Here is a 24,832-nt window from a genome sequence, read left to right on the forward strand (position 1 = left end):
TAGGGGAGGAGGGAAGGTATGTGAAAATACTCAGAAAATACATGCAACAGGTAAGTAACTTTGCTTTCTCCAAGGACAAGGACTTCATATTCTCACAGCTGGGAATCCCTAGCTACCAGGCTCACCAAAAATAACAAAGCTAGGTTAATAGAGCCTCGAAACATTTAGGGTTAAACATCAATTAACCTGAAACTATATACAGTGGTGGAAATAAGTATTTGATCCCTTGCTGATTTTGTAAGTTTGCCCACTGACAAAGACATGAGCAGCCCATAATTGAAGGGTAGGTTATTGGTAACAGTGAGAGATAGCACATCACAAATTAAATCCGGAAAATCACATTGTCGAAAGTATATGAATTTATTTGCATTCTGCAGAGGGAAATAAGTATTTAATCCCTCTGGCAAACAAGACCTAATACTTGGTGGCAAAACCCTTGTTGGCAAGCACAGCGGTCAGACGTCTTCTGTAGTTGATGATGAGGTTTGCACACATGTCAGGAGGAATTTTGGTCCACTCCTCTTTGCAGATCATCTCTAAATCATTAAGAGTTCTGGGCTGTCGCTTGGCAACTCGCAGCTTCAGCTCCCTCCATAAGTTTTCAATGGGATTAAGGTCTGGTGACTGGCTAGGCCACTCCATGACCCTAATGTGCTTCTTCCTGAGCCACTCCTTTGTTGCCTTGGCTGTATGTTTTGGGTCATTGTCGTGCTGGAAGACCCAGCCACGACCCATTTTTAAGGCCCTGGCGGAGGGAAGGAGGTTGTCACTCAGAATTGTACGGTACATGGCCCCATCCATTCTCCCATTGATGCGGTGAAGTAGTCCTGTGCCCTTAGCAGAGAAACACCCCCAAAACATAACATTTCCACCTCCATGCTTGACAGTGGGGACGGTGTTCTTTGGGTCATAGGCAGCATTTCTCTTCCTCCAAACACGGCGAGTTGAGTTCATGCCAAAGAGCTCAATTTTTGTCTCATCTGACCACAGCACCTTCTCCCAATCACTCTCGGCATCATCCAGGTGTTCACTGGCAAACTTCAGACGGGCCGTCACATGTGCCTTCCGGAGCAGGGGGACCTTGCGGGCACTGCAGGATTGCAATCCGTTATGTCGTAATGTGTTACCAATGGTTTTCGTGGTGACAGTGGTCCCAGCTGCCTTGAGATCATTGACAAGTTCCCCCCTTGTAGTTGTAGGCTGATTTCTAACCTTCCTCATGATCAAGGATACCCCACGAGGTGAGATTTTGCGTGGAGCCCCAGATCTTTGTCGATTGACAGTCATTTTGTACTTCTTCCATTTTCTTACTATGGCACCAACAGTTGTCTCCTTCTCGCCCAGCGTCTTACTGATGGTTTTGTAGCCCATTCCAGCCTTGTGCAGGTGTATGATCTTGTCCCTGACATCCTTAGACAGCTCCTTGCTCTTGGCCATTTTGTAGAGGTTAGAGTCTGACTGATTCACTGAGTCTGTGGACAGGTGTCTTTCATACAGGTGACCATTGCCGACAGCTGTCTGTCATGCAGGTAACGAGTTGATTTGGAGCATCTACCTGGTCTGTAGGGGCCAGATCTCTTACTGGTTGGTGGGGGATCAAATACTTATTTCCCTCTGCAGAATGCAAATAAATTCATATACTTTCCACAATGTGATTTTCCGGATTTAATTTGTGATGTGCTATCTCTCACTGTTACCAATAACCTACCCTTCAATTATGGGCTGCTCATGTCTTTGTCAGTGGGCAAACTTACAAAATCAGCAAGGGATCAAATACTTATTTCCACCACTGTACATACTAGCTGTGGAGATGCAGCCTAGAAAAGAAGAAAACAGGGCCTAGGAGGGAGAGTTGGATTCTAAACACCGAACAAATTCTGCAGAACTGCCTGCCCGAACCAGCTGTCATGTTGGGTATATTACTCAAGGCAGTAATGAGATGTGAATGTGTGGACAGATGACCACGATGCAGCCTTGCAACTCTCCTCTATGGAGGCTGACCTCATGGGCCTACCGAAATAGCCATGGCTCTGACATTATAAGCCTAGACATATACATAGTAACATAGTAGATGACGACAGAAAAAGACCTGCACGGTCCACCCAGTCTGCCCAACAAGATAAACTCATATGTGCATGATGCTCAAGACACAGCTCAGTCTGGGTATAAGCAAAGGAGATTAAATCTGTTATCCAATTGGAAATGGTGTGTTTGCCAATGGCCACCCCCATCCGATTTGGGTCAAAAGAAACAAAAAAACTGAGTGGATTGTCTTTGGAAGTGGTTCCCAAACATAGTCCTGGAGGCACCCCAGTCAGTCAGGTTTTCAGGATATCTACAAGACTTTATTAATTCAGTGGACAGTTACTCCAATGTAAAACTTTCCATGGGATGGCCAGCAATCTGTTATGGTAAAGACATGTCTATTCACCAAGAACTGCAACCAGCTTCAACTTCATCTCCGTTTCAAAGTGACCTAACTCAACACTGTTCTGTTTGGCTGGCAACTAGTAACAAGATCAATGAACACAGGTAACTCCACTGTTCTTCTCATAGGCTGTATTATCTGAATAGCAAAATTTAACTTGAGTCACTGTTTGCATGATAAGGTTTGAAATAAAATCCTGTTCCAGGTTTTGCTGATTCATTTGGTTTACAGAGGAATTATCATTTAAATCTGGCTTCAGCTTTTACCTTTTACTTTTAACTGCAAACATCAGATGTAACCGAGTAAAAGTATTAAAAATTGGTGAAATGATTACTTTGGTAGAAGTAATAAATGTTACCCTGTATTTCTTTACAAGCAAAAGCAACAAAACATTTACTTAAGTACTTAGGGCCAGATGCATTAAACCTTAACGACCCTCTAACAACCCTTCAACTAAGGAAATTCCTAACCATTGCATGCATTAAAGGCCTTTTTCCGACGAAGCAAGCAGCTAACGAAAACGGAATACAAAAGAGTAACTACCATTGTAATGTGGGCGATTCAGGATTCACTAACAATACTGACGATTACACCGAATCATTTACCGCGACATATTAAACGTATGGTCAGAGCAGTCATAAAGGCCTGAGCTGTCATCTCCCCGCTTCCCCCTGCACCTTAAAATTCCAAGCTGGCATGTTGAAAAACAAAAACAAACAACACAAACATGTGGCTCCCCACTTCCCTCTGCATACAATACAAATGAAACAAAAACAAAATCAAAAAAGGACTGGGAGGGGGCAAGGGCGCTCGTCAGGAGCATCCTGTATGGACGGCCTTGCCCCCGCCCCCCCCCCCCCCAGGTCGCCACTGCTCCCCGCTTCTGCATGTATTAAATAAAAAACAAAAAACCAAAGTTTAGCAGCCCCAGTCCCCCTCCCTTCCTGTCTCTCTCTGTACTCCTCCCATAGCTCCGCCTCCTGGCATCCTTCGCCCCCGTGCCCCACCCCCCTGAGTTCGTCGCCGCCACTCCCCTCCTCCGCCTTACCGGCCCGCGCAGCGCCTCTCACCTCTGTGTGAAGGCACTGCACGGGATGGAACAGCTGGTCAGCGATGCCTTCTCCGACGTCCTTCTGTTCTTCCTGGGTCCGCCCTCCTCTGACGTAAGTTACCTACGTAGATAACTAATGTCAGAGGAGGGCGGGCCCAGGAAGAACAGAGAGACGTCAGAGGAGGCAGCAGTGATCGCCAATCAGTTGTTCCATCCCGTGCAGCGCCTTCACACAGAGGTGAGAGGCGCTGCGCGGGCCGGTAAGGCGGAGGGGGGGTCTGGTGGAGGGGGGAGCGGCGGCCACGACCTCAGGGGGCGGGGCTATGGGAGGAGTACAGAGAGAGACAGGAAGGGAGGGGGTCCGGGGCTGCTAAACTTTTTAGTTTTGTTTTAATTTTTTTATTTTATACGAGCGGAAGCGGGGAGCAGCGGCGACCTCGGGGGGGGGGGGGGCAAGGCCGTCCATACTGGACGCTTCTGACGAGCGCCTTTGCCCCCTCCAGATCCTTTTTTGATGTATGTTTATTTTTGCATTGATGCAGGGGGAAGCGGGGAGCCACGTGTTTGTGTTTTTTTTTTGTTGCTGTTTTGGACTTTTGTGGCATGCGCAGAGCAGCCAGCATAACGCTTGGCTGCTCTGCGCATGCTTTAGGGGCCAATTACCGACGGGGATTACGAATCTTTGATACATTGCACTTTTCAATACCGCACCGAACATGTGCGACTTGTTTTTTTGGTGCATGCTTCGTTTTTTCAAATTCGTTAAGGACTTTAACGTTTTAGATTTTTTTTTACGTATGGATGATGCATCTGGGCCTTAGTTATTATACAACAGTTGACAACAGGTCGCCATCAGAGGCAATGATGAAAGCAGCCTCCCTCTGGCCAGTGGCACCCGGGCCTATCCTCTGCCGTGTCCCACCCAGGGGCGTATCTGCGTGGGGCCTCAGGGGCCTGGGCCCCCGCAGATTTTGCCCTGGACCCCCCTACCGCCATCAACCCTCCCCCGCTGCCGTTCTTACTTTTGCTGGCGGGGGACCCCAAACCCCCGCCCCGCGGTGTTTGAAATTCATCTTCAGCCTCCGTGGCCGTGCTGCTGTGATAGGCGCTGTTGAAATCCACTTCGGAGTCTGACGTCGTTGTACGTTGTACGTGCTGCGACGTCAGACTCCGAAGTGGATTTCAACAGCGCCTATCACAGCAGCACGGCCACGGAGGCCGAAGATGAATTTCAAACACCGCGGGGCGGCTGGCGGGGGTTTGGGGTCCCCCGCCGGCTGAAGAAGTTTTTACGGCAGCGGCAGGTGGAAGCAGACCTCGGCTGGCGGGGGGTTGGGGTCCCCCGCCAGCAAAAGTAAGAACGGCAGCGGGGGAGGGTTGGCTGCGGGAGGGGGGTAGAGAGAGTCACTGGTGGCGGTGGGGGCTCGGCGGTGGGGGCTCGGCGGCGGGGGGGGGGGGGGGGTAAAATGTGCCCCCTCCCTCTGGCTCTGGCCCCCTCTACCACCGGAGTCCAGATACGCCCCTGGTCCCACCCACACAAAGTTGAACCAGAGAAGTGGAACACAATAGTGGAAAGACCCTGGTGGGCCAGCCAAAAGCAGCCTGTTTTCATTGCTACCTCTGCTAGCGGCTGCCAAGCATTTGGATGACCAGCAGGTGGAACTGATGGAGAGATTCCAGACCTTTTCGGGGTGTGAGGAAGAGGAAAGATACCAGACCTTTGTGGGTGGGGGAAGAACAGAATAGGTGCTACGTTATTGATTTTTAAACTCTCTCATATATTAACTGTTTTCAGCGTCTTCCAATGAAAGAGCTCACACGGTTGCAAATGTATACAATTTTTGTGCAAATCAGCTGTAATTACACTAGTCGCATTACCCACAGCAATGCAATACTTCAATAGCACTAACAAACACAGCATGGTACAGACACACATAAAGATAATCCCTGCTCTATCTAGTTTACAAATTGATCAAAATACACCGATAGGACAAACAGGAGATTTCAGGCAATGTATCTATTACCTTAAGCATGACTGAAATTGGTAAGACTAGGACTAGGCAGAGACCTTGTTTAAGATTTAAATGACAAGTTTCAGAATGATTTATATAGAGACAATAAAACACACTTTAGCCATGTAAATCAAGTAAATAAAATGATACACACTTGTAAAGAAATGGAGAAAACGTGTATTTTCTGAGAAGCTATTGTTCACAGAGGAAGGACTGAGAGTAGGACCACAAAAATAGACACGAATAGAATTAAAAGTAGACTTCAAACCATGGTCAGAGGATACAACTAAACCAAAAGTAGACAACATGATGTAGGCAGACTGATTAAATCCTAGAGTATTAAAGAACTTAGGAAAACTCTGGCAACTCTGTTGTCTGATTATTTCAACACTTCCTTACAGTCAGGAGTTGTCCTGAAGGACTGAACATTGGAAATGTGCTTCCGCTTTCACAAAATGAGTAGCCTAGTCTTTAGTGCAGCAGCCTGAGAACCTGGGAAACTGGCTTCAATTCCCATTGCAGCTCCTTGCGATTCTGAGCAAGTCACACAGCCCTCCATTGCCCCAGGTACAAAATAAGTACCTGTATATAATAAGTAAACCGCTTTGATTGTAACCACAGAAAGGCGGTATATCAAGTCCCATCCCCATCCCACAAATGAGGACATTCAGGCTCATTTTCGAAAGTGATCGCCGTCAATCTTTTTGACACAAATCGGGAGATCGCCGGCGATCTCCTGATCCCGGCCAAATCGGTATTATCGAAAGCCGATTTTAGCCGGCCCCAACTGCTTTTTCGTCGCGGCACTGGCCAACCTTCAAGGGGGCGTGTTGGTAGGGTAGTGAAGGCGGGGCGGGGGCGTGGGTACGAGATGGCCGGCTTCGCCTTATAATGGAAAAAAAGTGGCCAGTTCGAACGAGCATTTCGCCAGCTGGACTTGGTCCATTTATTTTTAGGACCAAGTCACAAAAAAGTGCCCCAATTGACCAGATGACCACCGGAGGGAAGCGGGGATCACTGCCCCTTACTCCCCCAGTGGTCACCAACTCCCCTCCCACCCAAAAAAAAAAACTTTAAAACATTTTTTTTGCCAGCCTGTATGCCAGCCTGAAATGTCATACCCAGCTCCTTGACAGCAGTATACAGGTCCCTGGAGCAGTATTTAGTGAGTGCAGTGCACTTCAGGCAGGTGGACCCAGGCCAATTGAGCCCTCCAAACCCCCACCCCCCCCAAACCCACTGTACCCACATCTAGGTGCCCCCTTTCACCCTTTAGGGCTATGGTAATGGTGTAGAGTTGTAGCGAGTGGGTTATGGGGGGGGATTTGGGGGGCTCAGCACCCAAGGTAAGGGTGCTATGCACGTGGAAGCTATTTTTGTTTTGTTTTTTCTTTTTTAAGTGCCCCCTAAAGTGCCCGGTTGGTGTCCTGGCATGTGAGGGGGGTCAGTGCACTACAAATGCTAGCTCCTCCCACGCCCAAATGCCTTGCATTTCGCCGGGTTTGAGATGGCCGGGCCCGGTTTCCATTATGGTTGAAAAACGAAGCCGGCCATCTCATATAAACCCGGCGATCCTGCTCTAAACCCGGTGATCGATTTGGCCGGTGCCAAGCATATTTCGAAAATACGCTTGGCTCCGCCCCGTCGCGGTGCGGGCCCCGAAGAGGGCCAGCCATCGATTTGGCTGGCACTGTTCGATTATGCCCCTCATTGTGAGCTACAGACTGAACAATTTGATCTTCATGCTGAGAAAGTTAATGAAATTGCTCCAAAAAGAAAAAAAAGGACAGTTCAGTGGCTTACAGGATCCAAGGCTGGATTTTACATTCTCAGAGGACAAGCAGACCATAATTCTCACAAATGGAAACTGGGTAATGTGACCCGCATTGCCCAGTCCAGTGCTTCTAACAAGCTTAAGACTGTGGACAGCGAGCCACATTCCACTGCGCATGCGCGAATGCCTTCATGCCCACTGAGAGCGTGATTCCCACAGTTCTTCTTTACAGTGGTGAGAACAGGATGTGCTTTTGTCTTGTTCCTCACAGCTCAGTGCGACAGAGCTCTTGAGTGCTTTTGGCTGTTTTTTAGCTGTTTTTCTGCTAATTCTGTTTTTCCCAGGATCCAAGTCTCTTTTCTCTCCCTTTATTGTATTTAGTGAATTTTGCCCCCTTTTAAGTTTCCTTGTGTATACAGCTGTTTGGTTTTTCAAATCAGTCAGCTTTATATAACATTCCTTTTTCTGATCTAGTAGGGCAATTAGCTGGCTTGTGTCTTGGTTTTCTCACAGACTATACACAGGCTTGCTTAACCCTCTTAAGGTAAAATTATGTATCATACCTGATAATTTTCTTTCCATTAATCATAGCTGATCAATCCATAGACTGGTGGGTTGTGTCCATCTACCAGCAGGTGGAGATAGAGAGCAATCCTTTTACCTCCCTATATGTGGTCATGTGCTGCCGGAAACTCCTCAGTATGTCGATATCAAAGCTCCATCCGCAGGACTCAGCACTTAGAGAATTACACCCACAAAGGGACACTCTGCCCAGCTCACCACCGCCGAAACGGGGGAGGGGAATTAACCCAGCTCATCCCCACACAAGTGGGGGAGGGGAATCTGTCCAGCTCATCCCCGCGGAGCGGGGGAGGGACACCACACCCGCCGATGCGGGGGGATCTGGCTTATCCTGCAACCGCAACCGCAGGAGGAGCTGACTGACCCTAACACCGCCGAAGCGGGAGGGGTACAAAGCTGCCCTACAGCCACACGAAGCGGGAGGGAGCGCCGGCAGAATTTAGGTCTCAATCCAGCCCCGTAAAACGGAGGGGAGAGGAATGCAGCTCACTGTAACACAAAATCGTCTCAACTCTTGAAGAATCCAATTGAAAAAACTTGAACACGAAGTCCTCCTGAACAGAAACTGAAGACTAAACTTGAACCTGAAATGCAACCAGAATATAAACAGTACAGATATCTGGGAGGGGCTATGGATTGATCAGCTATGATTAATGGAAAGAAAATTATCAGGTATGATACATAATTTTACCTTCCATATCATCATGCTGATCAATCCATAGACTGCTGGGATGTACCGAAGCAGTACTCACCCAGGGCGGGACATTGAAATCCCTGACCGCAACACTGAAGCTCCAAACCGGGCCTCCGCCCGAGCAGCCACAGTCAAGCGGTAATGCCTGGAGAAGGTATGGGCCGATGCCCAAGTTGCCGCCTTGCAAATCTCTTCCAAGGAGACGGACCCGGCCTCTGCCATCGAGGCCGCCTGCGCTCTAGTGGAGTGAGCCTTCAGCGGGATAGGCTGCATCTTCCCTGCGGCCACATAAGCCGCTGCAATGGTTTCCTTGTGACCCATCGTGCTACTGTAGGCTTGGCAGCCTGCAGACCCTTACGAGGACCTGCGAACAGCACAAACAGATGATCCGACTTCCGGAAATCATTGGTCACTTCCAAGTATCTGATGATGACTCGTCTCACATCTAGATATTTGAGAGCAGAGTACTCCTCTAGGTAGTCCTCCCTACGAAAAGAGAGTAGGCAGAGCTGCTGATTCACATGGAAGCGAGAAACAATCTTGGGCAGGAAGGAAGGCAACGTGCGAATAGACACTCCTGCCTCAGTGAACTGCAGGAAGGGTTCCCGACATGATAGCGCCTGGAGCTCGGAAACTCATCTGGCTGAAGTGATAGCCACCAAAAGACTGCTTTCAACGTCAGGTCTTTCAGAGATGCCCTCGACAAGGGTTCAAAAGGTGGCTTCTGCAAGGCTCTTAGCACCAAATTGAGATTCCACGCAGGCACCACCGAGCGCAGAGGAGGGCGTAGGTGATTAACTCCCTTGAGAAAGCGCACCACATCTGGCTGCGAGGCCAGGGAAGCACCCTTCAGGCGACCCCTGAAGCAAGCCAGAGCCGCTACCTGGACTTTAAGGGAACTGAGCGACAGGCCTTTCTCCAGACCTTCTTGTAGGAAAGCCAGCACTGAAGAAATTGGAGCAGTGAAGGGAGAAAGTGAGCCTGCCTCACACCACGATGCAAAAGTACGCCAAACCCTGGCGTAAGCAGTAGAGCGCTTCCTTGTTCTCAGCATAGTGGCGATGACCTTGTCTGAGAAGCCCTTCTTCCTCAGACGCTGCCGCTCAATAGCCAGGCCGTAAGACCAAAGTTGGAGGGATCCTCCATCACCACGGGACCCTGATGCAACAGGCCCGGCCCCGCTGGCAGCCGCAGAGGGCCGTCCACTGAGAGCCTGATCAAGTCCGCATACCAGGGATGTCTGGGCCAGTCCGGACCCACCAGGATTATCCGGCCCGGATGCTTTGCCACCCGGTCTAGCACCCTGCCCAACATGGGCCAGGGCGGGAACACATAGAGAAACTCCTGTGTCGGCCACTGTTGGAGAAGAGCATCTACTCCCAGAGATGGAGGATCTCGTCCTCTGCTGAAAAAACGGGGCACTTGGCAATTGGCCGATGACGCCATCAAATCTAAGCTTGGCTGGCCCCAGCGCTTCGTGATGTCCAAGAACGCCTGAGCCGATAGCTGCCACTCTCCGGGATCCAAGGTATGGCGACTGAGAAAGTCCGCCTTGACATTCATGACTCCGGCAATGTGGGCCGCCGACAGCTGTTCCAGGTTCGCTTCCGCCCACTGGCATAGATTCATGGCCTCCTTGGCTAGAGGGGCGCTCTTGGTACCTCCTTGGCGATTGACATAGGCCACAGCCGTGGCATTGTCCGACAGGACCCGTACTGGCTTCAACGCCAGTACCGGGAGAAACTCCAAAAGCGCCAACCGAATGGCTCTGAGTTCCAGGAGGTTGATAGACCACTTTGCCTCTGCAGGAGACCAGAGCCCCTGCGCTGTCCTTCCCAAGCAGTGGGCTCCCCAGCCTGTCAAAGAGGCGTCCGTAGTGACGACAACCTACTCCGGGGTCACAAGAGGCATTCCTGCAGACAACTTGTCTGTCCTCAGCCACCAGCTCAGCGCCTTGCGCACCCGCTGGGTCCAAGGGAAGGCGCACAGCGTAATCCTCCGACACTGGAGTCCAGCGCTGCAGTAGAGAGAGTTGTAGTGGTCTCATATGAGCCCTGGCCCAGGGCACTACTTCCATCGTGGCCGTCATAGAGCCCAACAGCTGCACATAGTCCCAAGCCCGAAGAGGAGAGGCTACTAGGAAGTGGTCCACCTGAGCCTGAAGCTTGACAATCCGATTGTCTGGCAGGAACACTCTGCCAACTTGGGTGTCGAAACGAACTCCCAGATATTCCAGGGACTGAGTCGGGCGCAGCTGGCTTTTCTCCCAGTTGATGATCCACCCCAGGGAGCTCAAAAGAGCAATCAACCGGTCTACAGCTCTGCCGCACTCTGCATAAGAGGGGGCTCGGATCAACCAGTCGTCCAGATAAGGATGGACTTGTACTCCTTCCTTTCGTAGGAAGGCCGCGATGACCACCATTACTTTGGAGAAGGTCCGCGGAGCAGTAGCCAACCCGAACGGGAGGGCTCTGAACTGGAAGTGTCGGCCCAGGACTGCAAAATGCAGAAAGCGTTGATGAGGAGGCCAGATGGGAATATGCAAGTAAGCTTCCTTGATGTCCAAGGATGCCAGGAACTCCCCTGCCTTCACTGCCGCTATAACAGAGCAGAGAGTCTCCATTCGGAAGTGCCGAACTTTCAAGGCCCGATTGACCCCTTTGAGGTCAAGGATAGGCCATATAGAACCTCCTTTCTTTGGTACCACAAAGTAAATGGTGTAACGTCCCTTGCCAAGCTGATTTTCTGGCACCGGAACAACCGCACCCAAGCGGATCAGATTGTCCAAAGTCTGCTGCACTGCCACAGCTTTGACCGGAGACTTGCAGGGAGAGTGCACAAACCCGTCTCTTAAGGGTCGGCAGAACTCTAGCTTGTAGCCATCTCTGATGACTTCCAGCACCCAAGCGTCTGAAGTTACCCTGGTCCACTCGCCCAGAAACGAGGACAGGCGTCCTCCAATCTGCACTGGGCCATGGACCAGGGCCCTGTCATTGGGTACGAGACCCTGGGGGAGGACCGGAGGACGCACCTCCGGGACGGCGGTCTCTGCGAAAGGAATGCTGCTTGGGGGAGACGTTCCTCTTGAAGGAAGAGGGGGCAGAGGAGCCCAACTTGCCCGGGCGATACCGACGGGCTTCCTGAAACCGTCCTTTGGAGGAACCGGGGCGAGCACCACTGGCCCGAGCCCTGACCTCTGGTAACCTCTTGCCCTTAGACGTGCCGAGATCGGTCACAATTTTGTCCAGCTCGACCCCAAAGAGCAGCTTGCCTTTAAAAGGCAACTTAGCCAGGCGAGACTTAGAGGCGTGGTCAGCAGACCAATGCTTCAACCAAAGCCAACGCCGCGCAGAGACTGTCTGAGCCATACCTTTAGCCGAGGCTCTCAAGACATCATACAGCAAGTCTGCCAAATAAGCCAAGCCCGATTCCAGGGCCGGCCAATCAGCCCTCAAGGAAGGATCCGAGGGGGAAGCCCACTGCACAATCGACAGGCACGCCCTGGCCACATAGGAGCCGCAAACTGAGGCCTGCAAACTTAAAGCAGCCGCCTCGAAGGACGACCTTAAGGCCGCCTCCAATCTTCTGTCTTGGGCGTCCTCTAGGGCCGTGCCACCTTCCACCGGCAACGCCGTTTCCTTAGTCACCGCAGTGATTAAATAATCCACAGTAGGCCAAAGAAAGGCCTCCCGTTCACCTTCAGACAGAGGATAGAGGCGGGACATAGCCCTAGCCACTATGAAGCTCGCTTCTGGGACATCCCATTGAGCCGAAATCAAGGTGCGCATGGCCTCATGCACGTGGAAGGTTCTAGGCGGGCGCTTCGTCCCCAGCATAATGGCGGAGCCAACAGAGGCTGAGGGAGAGACGTCCTCCGGAGAGGAAATCTTCAAAATGCTCATGGCCTGCACTAACAGGTTGGGCAAATCCTCTGAGCGAAAGATCCGCGCTGCAGAGGGGTCATCCGCTCCATCCGAGCGGGAATCCGTCTCCTCCAAGGAATCCCCAAAGGACCGTTGGGAGAACTCAGATACGCTGCCCTCATCTACATCAGAGGAGACAGAGTCCTCTAGGACCTGGAAATCCACCCGAGGGCGTTTGCTTCCGGAGGCCTCAACCCCTTTATCGGACAAGGGAGCAGGGGCAGCGTTTTGCATTAGGAAAGCCTGATGCAGCAGCAAAATGAACTCAGGGGAGAAACCCCCAGACTGTGCCCTTCTGCAGCCTGGGCCACGGCCCTAGACGCACCCTCAACCGGCGCTCGCGAGAGCGGGGGAGAAACATGCTGTGCATCCAAAATGGCGTCAGGCGCGAAACTCCGAGAAGGAGCCGCACGGGAAGAACGGCGCTTAACTTTGGCCGCTTTATTGCCGTCGCCCGAATCAAGGGCGACCATAGCATTAACGTCTCCCACCTCGAGGGCGGCCCAAGAAGAAGCCGTCCGAGCAGAGTGGCCGGCCAAAATGGGGGGGCGAGCAGCAGGGGATGGGCGTTTATGGCGGGAAAAACCGCCGCATCGGAGGAAGAACCGGGACACTGACCAGCCTCCCAACTGACGCCCAAAAAAGGCAATTCAGGTTTTGAAACCCCCGCATCCCCGCTAGATGCGCACACGCGGTCCGGGGAGCGATTCTTCGCGCCCTCGCCCTCCGACGCCATAGGCCACGTGGAGACCGATCGGGGAACCCCCTGCCCGCTACAAAAGGTAAAAATTACCTGCTTCTCGCTCCGAGCTGTAACGAACTGGTGTCCCAGTGAGCAGCTGCAATAAACGCTGATATAAACGTTGAAATAAACGCCCTTAAAGGACGTCCAAAAATTTTTTTTTTCAACGGAGCCAGCGGGAGGGGGGGAGAAAAGGAGGGACCTGGCACCACCAGGTTTGCACTTGCTCAAGAAGAGCCCTCAACCCCAGGTACTCAACAAAACCTAAAAATTAGGCTTGGAGACCTAGCCAGAGCTGCTGCTGTGTGTGACCACCACCTGCTGAGATAGAGAACATACTGAGGAGTTTCCGGCAGCACATGACCACATATAGGGAGGCAAAAGGATTGACACAACCCACCAGTCTATGGATTGATCAGCATGATGATATGGAATGGGCTATAAACTTTAACAAGTGTCTCTTTGTTTATTTCAAACAGGCCTTGAACATAACACAGGGACATTTTCAGTGAAGGACCACAATGAGTGATAGGTATTCGTTACAAAGGGCAAATGATGAATATTTGAGAAAAATACCAAAGAAACAGAATTATGTGAAGGTGACCTTAGAGGTCAGAGTTGAAGAATACCAGATAAGTAAGAGAGAAAATATAAGGCATTAAGTGATTGGACAAAATTAAGCTTCAGTTTTCAGCCTGGGTACCTTTTCTACTAGGTCAGAATCTGATAGCTGCTGAAGGGAAAACAGAGAGAGAGAGAGAGAGAGAGAGAGAGAGAGAGAGAGAGATTATATTTTCCTTATACTGAAATTTGGACTGATATAAATAGTAATTCAATTTTCTATAATCTCAATATATAAAAGGCACCACCAACGTTCTAAATGAAGCGTCCAGCCGGAAGTGTGAAGGGGGAGAGATATCCGGTTTCCCCATGAGTGTCTGCCCCGTCCTCGCTCTTTGTGTATCACAGTGAAGGGAAACACAGCAAAGCACGAAATCAAATCGCTCTCTCTGTAACAGTGAAGGACTCAGAGGGGGGAGGGGAGAGAGGGCAGAAGCCCTCACTATCTCTGTAACACAAACACAGCACAGCAGGAAACTTAACACTGAAGGACTCGACTCCGAGGGGGGAGGGGAAGGGAGAGAGGGCAGAGGGCAGAGACACACACACTCCCACATGCACACAGAAGAAAACCTTGCTAGCCCCCGTTTCATTTGCATCAGAAACAAGGCTTTTTTTACTAGTACTGGGATAAAATAATTCTTATTGTAACCATTTATTTACTCTAATAAAATTTAGCATTATTATAAAAGAGAAAAAAACTGAACTCTTAAAGTGTTTTTCCTTTGTTAGAAGGGCTTGGGGAAAAAAACAAGTGTTTCTTCTGTTCAGCTTCCTTTTAAAGGCAAAAAGGGAGTGCCCTATAAACACTTGTTTTTTTTCCCCATGTCATCAGGCCGCTTTTAGGCCTCGACTCTGGTAGGGCTCTCCCTCTGTTTTTTTCTCTGGTGCTTGGCCCCTTTTTTGGCACTACTGAGTTGTTTGATTTTGCCACCGTTTTTGTTTTTCTTTACATGTCCACGAAAGTTCCCAGTAGCTCTAAGTGTTGTACCTGGTTCAATTAGACCATCTCTGGTACAAACACCCATTTTTGGTATCTTCAGTGTCTAGGGCTTGACCATAGCCCTTCTGTGTCCTGCATCTTCGTATGACGAAAAGGACCTAGGTAGCCAGATAGGCTCATCGTGAGATTTTTAGAGCTCAGTCTAAATCATCAACATCAGCGTTTGGTGTTGCATCGACATCAGGGGGCATTGGTATGTATGGCTGCTAGACCTATTGACACTGGGAGCAGTTGTGCATTGAGTGGGTCTCCACCTGTCTCAACGCCGACTGCTATGCAGGGCCCTCGAGACCAACCTGGGTCGGACCTGACCCTGAGGTGGCATAAGGATTCAACGTCATCCTCGTCGGCACCGAGGAGCCTTGATGACTGACTTTGAGCGAAGGCCAAGAAGCATCGGCTTCAATCCCTCAACACATGGTGCCGGGAACTCCAGAGCGCCAAGGGATTCGGCACCCATGAAGCATTGGCACCGGGAGGACCACTCCTCCTCCTACAAGAGGTGCCAGTGTAGAGGTCTACAAGCAGCCAGACCCAGCCTTCCATCCCAACCCCAACAGTTTTGCAGGCTGTCTCTGAGCCGACGCCCCAGCCTTTCCCAGTGTTGGCCCTCTATGAGCGCATCCAGGGCTTGCACCCTGAACTGCCAGCTAGCATTATACAACAGAGTGCATTGGTGTCAAAGGAGCTTGTGACAGCCATGCCTTTCGTTGGGGCCCCGCGTGGCCTTCAGCCTGAGGTGCAGCCCCAGCGTCGACTGCTACCCACATTGGTACTTCTTTGAGGTCAGTGGAGGAAGCTTCACCAGAATTGATGAGGAAACCGACTCCGACGCCCCTCTTGAGGTCATGGTTCCTCTAGGTCAAAGCACGCTAAGTCTCAGCCTTCTTCATGGGAGGTCTTGGCTGACACCGATGAGGACTACTCATGGGAGTCAGATGATGACCTTCGATACTTCTAGGAGGAGTCTGAGATACCATCTGATCCCTTCCCTCCGCAAGAAAGGAGAAAATCTCTCCCAGAGAGCCTTTCCTTCCCCTCTTTTGTCAAGGAAATGGCAGCTGCCATTCCATTTCCTTTAGAAGTGGAGGACGAGTCCAGGGCTAAGATGTTCAAGGTCCTAGAATACGAATCCCCTCCTAAAGAGGTTGTGACAGTCCCGCTTCACGAGATATTGCAGGATGTACTCTTGCAGAACTGGGAGTCCCCTCTGTCTGTCCTGGTATTCCCCAAAAAGATTGACACCATGTACCAGATTCGGAGTACCTCTGGGTTTGATAAGCCTCAGTTGCCTCATCATTCCCCCATGGTTGAATCCGCCCTCAAAAGTGCCAAGAGTTCTAGAGACTAGGCTTCAGCGCTCCTGGGCAGAGAAGCTAGAACCTTGGACTCTTTTGGGCATAAGGTGTTCCAGGCCTCTATGCTAGTGTCCCGTATTTAATCATACCAGCTCTTCACAAGCATCTACTAGCAGGACTCGGTGCACAAAATGCTAGATGTGACAGAATCTCTCCCACCGGAGCAGGCCAAATTGCTTTGCCAGTTGTCCAACAGCAGAAGGTGTGTCATAAGTTCCTGGCCAAGGGCATATATGACAGTTATGATGTGGCATCCAAGATCTCTGTCCAAAGTATAGCAATGTGGAAAACAAACAAAGCAGATCAGTATATGAAAAACCCAAAGTTTAATGGAAAATTGTTGAATAAAATTAGAAAGCCCGACACAGGCCGTGTTTCGCCCAACTGGGCTGCATCAGGGGCTCAGCCAGGTCACAATTATGGAACAGTACCTTCCACGTCATATGCTGGGGAGTCAAATCTTCTCATTCCTTTTTTGGCACTAATGAGAAGATTTGACTCCCCAGCATATAACGTGGAAGAGGGATTACATGATCAAAAGTGCACTGAAGGAAGATAAGTCAGACAGCTGAATTTTGGACAGAGTGTAACAGAGAACGATAGTTCAACAGAAAAACTGTGAGGAGGCTGCAGTAGTCTAAAAAGGAGATACGTGACTAGATAAAAGTTTTAGTGAATGGAGTTTATGTTCCTGAAAGATAATCCAATGGAGTTTATGTTCCTGAAATATAATCCAAGTGTTAGTTTTTTCATATTTTAACATTGGACATTTTTCATCACCTCAACTGTGGAAAAAACAGATCAACTTTTCTGATCTAGTGAATCCTCTTTCATGGTAGTCTTATTATTAAAGTTTCAATTTGCTGTTTTCAAGTTTTCTTCTCACACTGTATTTGTGTTTATACTTGTACATTTTACTATTTTTATGCTGCTAAAAAAATTGTGGTAAGTTTGATGTTAAACTGTACCTACTGTACACCGCCTTGAGTGAATCTCTTCATAAAGGTGGTTAATAAATCCCAATAAACCACCTAGTAAATTGGGCTAATACTTTCACCAGTGACCTGTCTTTACAGTTTCTTTAACCCATGCCTACTGATTTCAGAGGTATGGCCTGAATGAGACAGCGTCTTGCTGGTATCAAACTGATTCTATTTTACAATGACTGACCTGAGAGCAGCTCAAGAAACATTCAAACACACTGGCACTTTCTCATAGCCTTCCCCAATCTATACTTTTAAATAACTGTATCCCATAGTTTTTTGGCAGCTTCATGTTCATCATGTTTAGACCTTTGCTTCAAATTCACTTCGTACAAAAGAACTGTTTCTTTAGAGATATTTGAACCATCTCAACTACTGTGAATGGAGACAGATGAGCTCTAATTAACTTATTAAGGGTCTTATTGAGGCAATTTTTGGAAAAATAGAAAATTTTCTTTTATTATGATAAAGACTGTGCATTCAAGAATTTTGGTTTCTTATACATGGCAACTTTTTGAATATTTCTATAATTGTTTTTCCAAGTTGAATGTGTGAAGTATGTTGTGTTGAGCAGGGAACAAACTGCGAATGCATTGTGAATTGTATTTTTAAGCAACAGAATATGAAAAATGTACAAGAATGTGAAGACTTTTACAAGGCACTGCTTACCACAGATCCTTTTATCCTTTGGATTGCTCACCTGTTTGTCCAATTAGCTTTGCTGTCAATCCATGAGGAATCTTAGAGCATACTTTCAAAGTTACTCGTACTTGATAATACCTGGCGATACAAGATATAAAATATTCTTAGAATTTTTATTTTTTCCCAGAATGTGTAAAAACAACTTTTAGCGAAGATACTTACCTGTAGCACGTATTCTCCGAGGAAAGCAGGCTGATTGTTCTCACAAGTGGGTCAACATATAGTAGATGACGGCAGAAAAAGACCTGCACGGTCCATCCAGTCTGCCTAACAAGATAACTCAATGTGCTACTTTTTCTGCATACCCTACTTTGATTTGTACCTGTGCTATTCAGGGCACAGACCGTATAAATCTGCCCAGTGTTATCCCCGCCTCCCAAACACCAGCCCCGCCTCCCAACCACCGGCTCTGGCACAGACCGTATAAGTCTGCCCAGCACTATCCCCGCCTCCCACCATCGGCCCAGGAAATGGCAAATTTTCACAGTAAAATTTTAAAAGTTTTGCCAGTCTTCTGGTGCGCGAACAGCGCATACCGTGCATGCGCGGACAACTTCCTGCCTGTCGCATGAGCGTGACTCTTCAGTTTAATCAAAAAGCATAGACACAAACTAACAACAACTCCAAAGGGGAGGTGGGCAAGTTGGTGAGAACAATCAGCCTGCTGTCCTCGGAGAATACCTGCCACAGGTAAGTATCTTCGCTTTCTCCTACTTGTCCTCGGAGAATGTTTTTAATCACATTTTTGGGGGGTGGGAAGGGGTTAGTGACCACTGTGGGACTAGGGGGAGGTCATCCCTCATTCCCTTCAGTGGTTATCTGGTCATTTGGGGCACCTTTTTGTGCCTTATTTATTATAAAAACGGGTCTAGCTCAAAACGTCTTAGCTTTAGTCCTGGACAGTTTTGTTTCGTTCCATTACGGCTGAAAAACGTCCAAGTGTTAGGAACGCCCAGATCCTGCCCTTAACACACCCCCGACACACCCCCTTGTGATTTGAATGCACTTCCGACGGACTCCATAGAAAAACATCTAGAAATTGGTTTTGAAAACACCAATTTGGATGTTTTTGTAAGAAAAATGTCCAAATGCAGATTTATGCCACTTTTTCAATATTTTTCTGTTTTGAAAATGAGCCCAATAGTCTGCTAATCTAAATGGGGGATGAAATTTAATGTACACAAGTACAAAGTGATACACATAGGGAAAAATAACAAATACAGGTACAAAATGATATATTCTGAATTAGGAGTTACCACCCAAAAAAAAGATTTTGGAAACATTGTGCACAAGTCATTGAAATTTTCAGCCTAATACGCCATGGCTGTTAAATGAGCAAACTAAGGGGTATGTTTACTACGGCGCACTGGCATTTTTAACGCGCCTTTAAAGTTAAGGAGCATTAAACACTAACGTGCCAATATGTTCCTATAGGTGCATTAGCGTTTGACACGCATTAGAGTTTAATGCATATTAAAACCACTAATGCACCTATAGCACACCTTTGTAAATACAGGCATAAATATCAAATATTATTCAGAAAGGGATAGAGAATAAAACTGAAAATACTGTGCTTTTCTATAGGACCCTGTTGTGACCACTTTAAGTACTGCATGCAATTCTGTTCACCCTATCTCAGAAAACATACAGCAGAACTAGAAAAGGTTACAAGAAGGGTAACAAAAATTAAAGGCAACAGAACACTTCCCTCATGAAGAGATGTTGAACAAGTCATGGAAAAAGCAATTGAGGACGGATATGATAGACACTTATAAAATTAAGAATGGGATAGAAAAGTTAGTAGGGAGCAGTTTTTTTTTTTACTTTTCAAAGAAACTAGAGGACAGTTTATGAAACTAATTATCAGAAAATTGAAAACAAACTGTAGAAATATTTTTTCATCCAGTGCATAATTTAGATGTGGAATCATTTGGTGGAAGGTATGATCAAAACAATTAGCATAGTGGAATTCAAAAGGAGTTTGGACAAGTTCCTGAAAGGAAAGCCCTTAAAAGATTATCAGCAGGTAGTCTTGGGAGAACCAATGCTCATCCTCAAAAATGAGATATGAGAAATAAATTTCCTTTTTTTTTTTTACTGAAGGGTCTTTGTGACTTAGGCTGACCTCTGCCAGAAACTCAATGATCCTTGGTCTGACCCAGCATGGCTCTTCTTATGTTCTTATATTAGTTGAAAATTGACAAAGTCTAACCAGTGAGAAATTGAGAGATAAAACATGAAAAGCATGACTAGGAAATCTTTTTGTGACAAAAAAATAGATCTAAAATGGCTACTCCAACAGATCAAACCAAAACTGAAAAAACAGGTCCAACAGAGCGCTGGAAACTTTTCTGAATGCTTAAAAGTGCTGTAAATGTTTTCTAGATAAAGACAAGATGGAAGACGTGATCATATTCATTCTAGCTACTAATCAGAAAATACTCAGGGCCCTCTTTACTAAGCCATACTATAGGCACGCTAGCATTTTTAGCGCGTTAACAATTAGCGCACACTATGGGTGTCTCTAGCATTAGCGTGCACTAAAAATGCTAGCGCACCTTAGTAAACAGGGCCCTCACATGTACAGGATTTAGAACTTTAAGGTCAAGGTTGAAAGCAAATTAAACAAATGCTTAGAACTCACCCTCTTTGGAAGAGATCCACATTATAGAATTTGTGAAGCTCCACAGAAAACTCAGCTGTCCCTTGTACCTCAGACATGATCGTCTCAGCTCATCACCTGCCCAGCAATAAGAAACATTTTGAGAATGGCAGAATCCATAGTAGTCTATTCTATAAAATACTGAGGCATGCTAAACATACATAAAAATCCATTTCTGTGGAACACAACTGAGGTAAAATTATGTCTTACCTGATAATTTTCTTTCCTTTAACGCAGCAGATGAATCCAGGAACTAGTGGGTTAAGTCCGCCTACCAGCCAGTGGAGATAGAGATAAACAAACTAAAGGCAGTGATGCCAGACGGCCAGCTCCTTCCTCAGTTAGTATGTCATTCATAAGCATTTGCCAAGGCCAAAAATATGAAACCAATAACAACGAGAAACCATCCTCACTATGAAAAACAGAGAACCAAATAAGAACTTCGAAATAACTGCAACTTGATCCAGAAATCGGAATCCTTTCCGTATTCCCATATCTGTCTAAACTCTGCAAAAGAGAACCCGGAAGGAAATAATATCGCCATACTGCGCGGAAAATGAAAAAAATGTCAGCTGAACTAGGGAGGGATCCTGGATTCATCTGCTGCGTTAAAGGAAAGACAATTATCAGGTAAGACATAATTTTACCTTCCTTGTCACTTGCAGCAGATGAATCCAGGAACTAGTGGGACGTACCAAAGCATTCCTTAAGCAGGGTGGGAAGCCGACGCTCCCCACACCAACACTCCCGCCCCAAAGCTCGCATCCTCCCGATCAGACACGTCTAGCCTGTAATGCTTCGCAAAAGTATGACGAGACACCCAGTAGCCGCCCGACAAATCTCTTTCAGAGATAAGGCCGACGCCTCCGCCCAAGAAGCCGCCTGTGCCCGAGTAGAATGTGCCTTCAGGGCCACTGGAGACGCCCGCCCTTGTAGCAGATACGCCTCTCCAATGGCTTCCCTAATCCAGCGAGCAATGAAAGCCTTAGAAGTCGCCTCACCTCTTTTCGATCCCGACAAGAGCACAAAGAGATGATCCGAGCGTCGAAACTAGTTAGAGATCTGCAAGTACTGAAACAAGGCTCTCCGCATGTCCAGGAAACTTAGCAAGGCAAACTCCCCCTGATAATCCTCTCTTCGAAAAGACGGAAGATAAACCGCCTGATTGACATGGAAAGCCGAGACCACTTTAGGTAGAAACGACGGCACCATCCAGATAGACACCCCTGCTTCAGAAAACTGCAAAAAAGAATCTCTGGAAGACAAAGCCTGAATTTCAGAAATCCTCCTAGCCGAAGCAATGGCCACCAAAAACACTGTCTTAAGTGTTAGATCATTCTCAGAAACCTTATTCAACGGCTCAAATGGTGGGGCCTGGAGGGCTCACAGTACCACATTCAAATGTCACGCCGGGCATGGCTGCTGCAGAGGAGGCTGAAGCCGAAGAGCCCTGCGTAGGAAACGGACCACATCAGAGTGAGTAGCTAAAGAGGAACCATCCAGTTTGCCCCTAAAACAAGCTCGCGCGGCCATCTGCACTCGAAGGGAATTATATGCCAATCCCTTTTGAAGACCATCCTGAAGGAACTCCAGAATAACCGGAATGTCAGCCCGAAAAGGCGATTCAGCACGCAAAGCACACCATGCCGAGAAAGCTTTCCACACTGGCGCGTATGCTGCTGAAGTAGACTGCTTCCATGCCCCCAAAAGAGTGGCAATGACTGGCCCTGAAAATCCCTTCTTCCTCAGCTGCCGCCTCTCAATAGCCATAAGACCAAAGCTGGAAGGATTTTCCATCTGAACTGCCCCTTGATGCAGCAGATCGGGAATCACCAGAAGTCGCAATGGTGGCTCTGAGAGTGCTCGAACAAGATCCGCATACCACGGCCGTCGGGGCCAGTCTGGGGCCACTAGAACGACCGGCCCCCGATGCCGCCCTATGCGGCAAAGAACTCTCCCTATCAAAGGCCACGGAGGAAAAACATACAGTAGCTGTTGTTCCGGCCATGGCTGGAGAAGAGTGTCCAATCCTGCGGCTGAAGAACTGGGGAACTTTGGCATTGCAAGCCACGGCCATGAGAGCTATTACTGGTCTTCCCCAATGTTGACAGATCAGCCGAACAGCCGAGTCCGACAGCGTCCATTCCGCTGCGTCCAAAAGAGTCCGGGTGAGAAAATCCGCTCGAACATTGTCTTGACCCGCAATGTGCACTGCCGACAGACTCTGAACATGCGCTTCCACCCATACTAGAAGACGAGACACTTCCACTGCCAAGGGAAAACTGAGAGTGCCTCCCTGCCGATTGATGTAGGCCACCGTCGTGGTGTTGTTCAAGAATACACAAACCGCCTGCCCCTGTAGAAGGTCCTGAAAACTACGCAGCACATTCACAACTGCTCGCAACTCCAGATGATTTATCGGCCAAGTTGCTTCGAGAGGGGTCCACGATCCCTGGGCTACTTGATGAAGACAATGGGCTCCCCAACTCGCAAGGCTGGCATCCGTCACGACTACCAACCAACTGGGAGACGGCAGAGGAACACCTGCAAATTGGCTGACTGGAGCAACCACGCGAGACTGTCCCTGGCCCGGATCGACCAAGGAAGGCGTAGTTGATAATCCAGTGACGTTGGCGACCATCTGCTCAAAAGGAAATTCTGAAGAGGCCGCATGTGAGCCCTTGCCCATGGAATGACCTCCAAGGTCACCGTCATGGAACCGAGGAGCTGAACATAGTCCCACACTCAGGGAGCGCGACGACTCAATAAGGTCCGTACCTGAGAAAGCAATTTGATCCTTCGCCCCTCGGGGAGAAACACCTTCCCCCGCATCGTATCAAACTGCACTCCAAGGTACTCCAGACTCTGAGTAGGAACCAGATGACTTGTCAAAATTGACCAACCAACCGAAGGATTGCAACACTGCAATCACTCGGTCGGTGACCACTCGACTCTCCTCTGCTGCCGTCGCCCGAATCAGCCAGTCGTCGAGATATAGATGCACTCTAATCTCCTCCTTCCCCAGGAACGCCACCACCACCACAACCTTGGAAAAAGTGCGTGGGGCAGTGGCCATTCCGAAAGGAAGAGCCCGAAACTGGAAGTGCTGACACAGCACCGCAAATCTGAGAAATCTCTGATGGGGCTGCCAAATGGGAACGTGCAGGTAAGCTTCCCTCAAATCGAGAGTCGTCAAAAACTCACCTGGTTGAACAGTAGCAATAACTGCCCTTAATGTCTCCATGTGGAAGTGACGAACCCGCAAAAACTGGTTTACTTTTCTGAGATCGAGAATAGGCCGAAAAGCCCCTCCCTTCTTTGGAACCACAAAGAAGATGGAGCACCGACCTGTGCGCCTTTCGAGAGGAAGAACCGGCACAATAGCCCCTATCCTTAGCAGGTTTCGCAAACACTGCAGAACTGCTGTCCTCTTGGCCCGCGATACACAGCGGGACTCCAGAAAGAAGTCTGTGACGGGAGAGAAGAATTCTAGCTTATAACCTTCTCGCACCACATCGAGGACCCACTGGTCCAAAGTAATTCTGGCCCACTCTGGAAGAAACAAACAGAGAAAGCCGACCACCAATCTGCTCTCCTCCCGAGTGGACCTGCGCCCCATCATTGGGAGGCCCGAGAAGGAGCCCCCTGACGAGAGGGGGGTCCAGGCGAACGCTTTTCATTGCGAAAGAACGCTGCCCAAAACGAGGACGCTAAAAGGTTCCGTTGGACTGCCCCAGGTGATACCGTCGCGTCTCTCTGAAACGTGACCTCGAGGCCAGAAGTAGACTTGGGTCTACCCTCCGGAAGACGATGAGATTTGGAATCCCCCAAATCTTTAACAAGCTTTTCTAGGTCTTCCCCAAAAAGCAATTTCCCTTGGAAAGGCAATTTAATGAGCCGTTACTTAGAGGCCATATCTGCGGCCCAATGACTGAGCCACAGAAGACGCCAAAAGGAAACTGTCAAGGCCATGAGTTTGGCCGAAGCACAGACCATATCATACAAGGCATCCACCAAGTACGACAGCCCTATATCCGTCAGCGACATCTGAGGAGTTCCCAACATATCAGACTCCGAAATCGAATCCATGACAGAATGTAGCCAACTGAGACAAACTCCAGCCGCATAAGCACTACAAACAGAAGCTTGAACTGTCAAAGTGGCCACCTCAAAGGTACGTTTTAAAAAGGCCTCTAGCCGTCTGTCTTGCATATCCTTAAGTGCCACACCACCTGCCACTGGAAGAGTAGTCTTCTTAGTGACCGCCGTCACAAGGGCATCCACCCTAGGTAGAGCA

At 48.7% G+C, this 24,832-nt stretch overlaps 1 protein-coding gene across 1 annotated transcript in view; it reads right to left on the reverse strand.

The window, feature by feature from the left end:
- The window catches only part of FAM135B (family with sequence similarity 135 member B), a 283,306-nt gene that overhangs the window by 253,605 nt on the left and 4,869 nt on the right, over positions 1-24,832 (reverse strand). Inside the window, exons 2-3 of the mRNA XM_030219522.1 lie at positions 20,518-20,613; positions 17,872-17,951 (exon numbers count right to left, since the gene is read on the reverse strand). Of these exons, the coding sequence (XP_030075382.1) occupies positions 17,872-17,951; positions 20,518-20,594 (157 nt within the window). The 5' untranslated portion in view covers positions 20,595-20,613. The remainder of the gene's footprint in view (positions 1-17,871; positions 17,952-20,517; positions 20,614-24,832) is intronic.

Source organism: Microcaecilia unicolor, chromosome 1 (genome assembly GCF_901765095.1).
Source record: "Microcaecilia unicolor chromosome 1, aMicUni1.1, whole genome shotgun sequence".
In the NCBI taxonomy this organism is placed as follows: domain Eukaryota; kingdom Metazoa; phylum Chordata; class Amphibia; order Gymnophiona; family Siphonopidae; genus Microcaecilia; species Microcaecilia unicolor.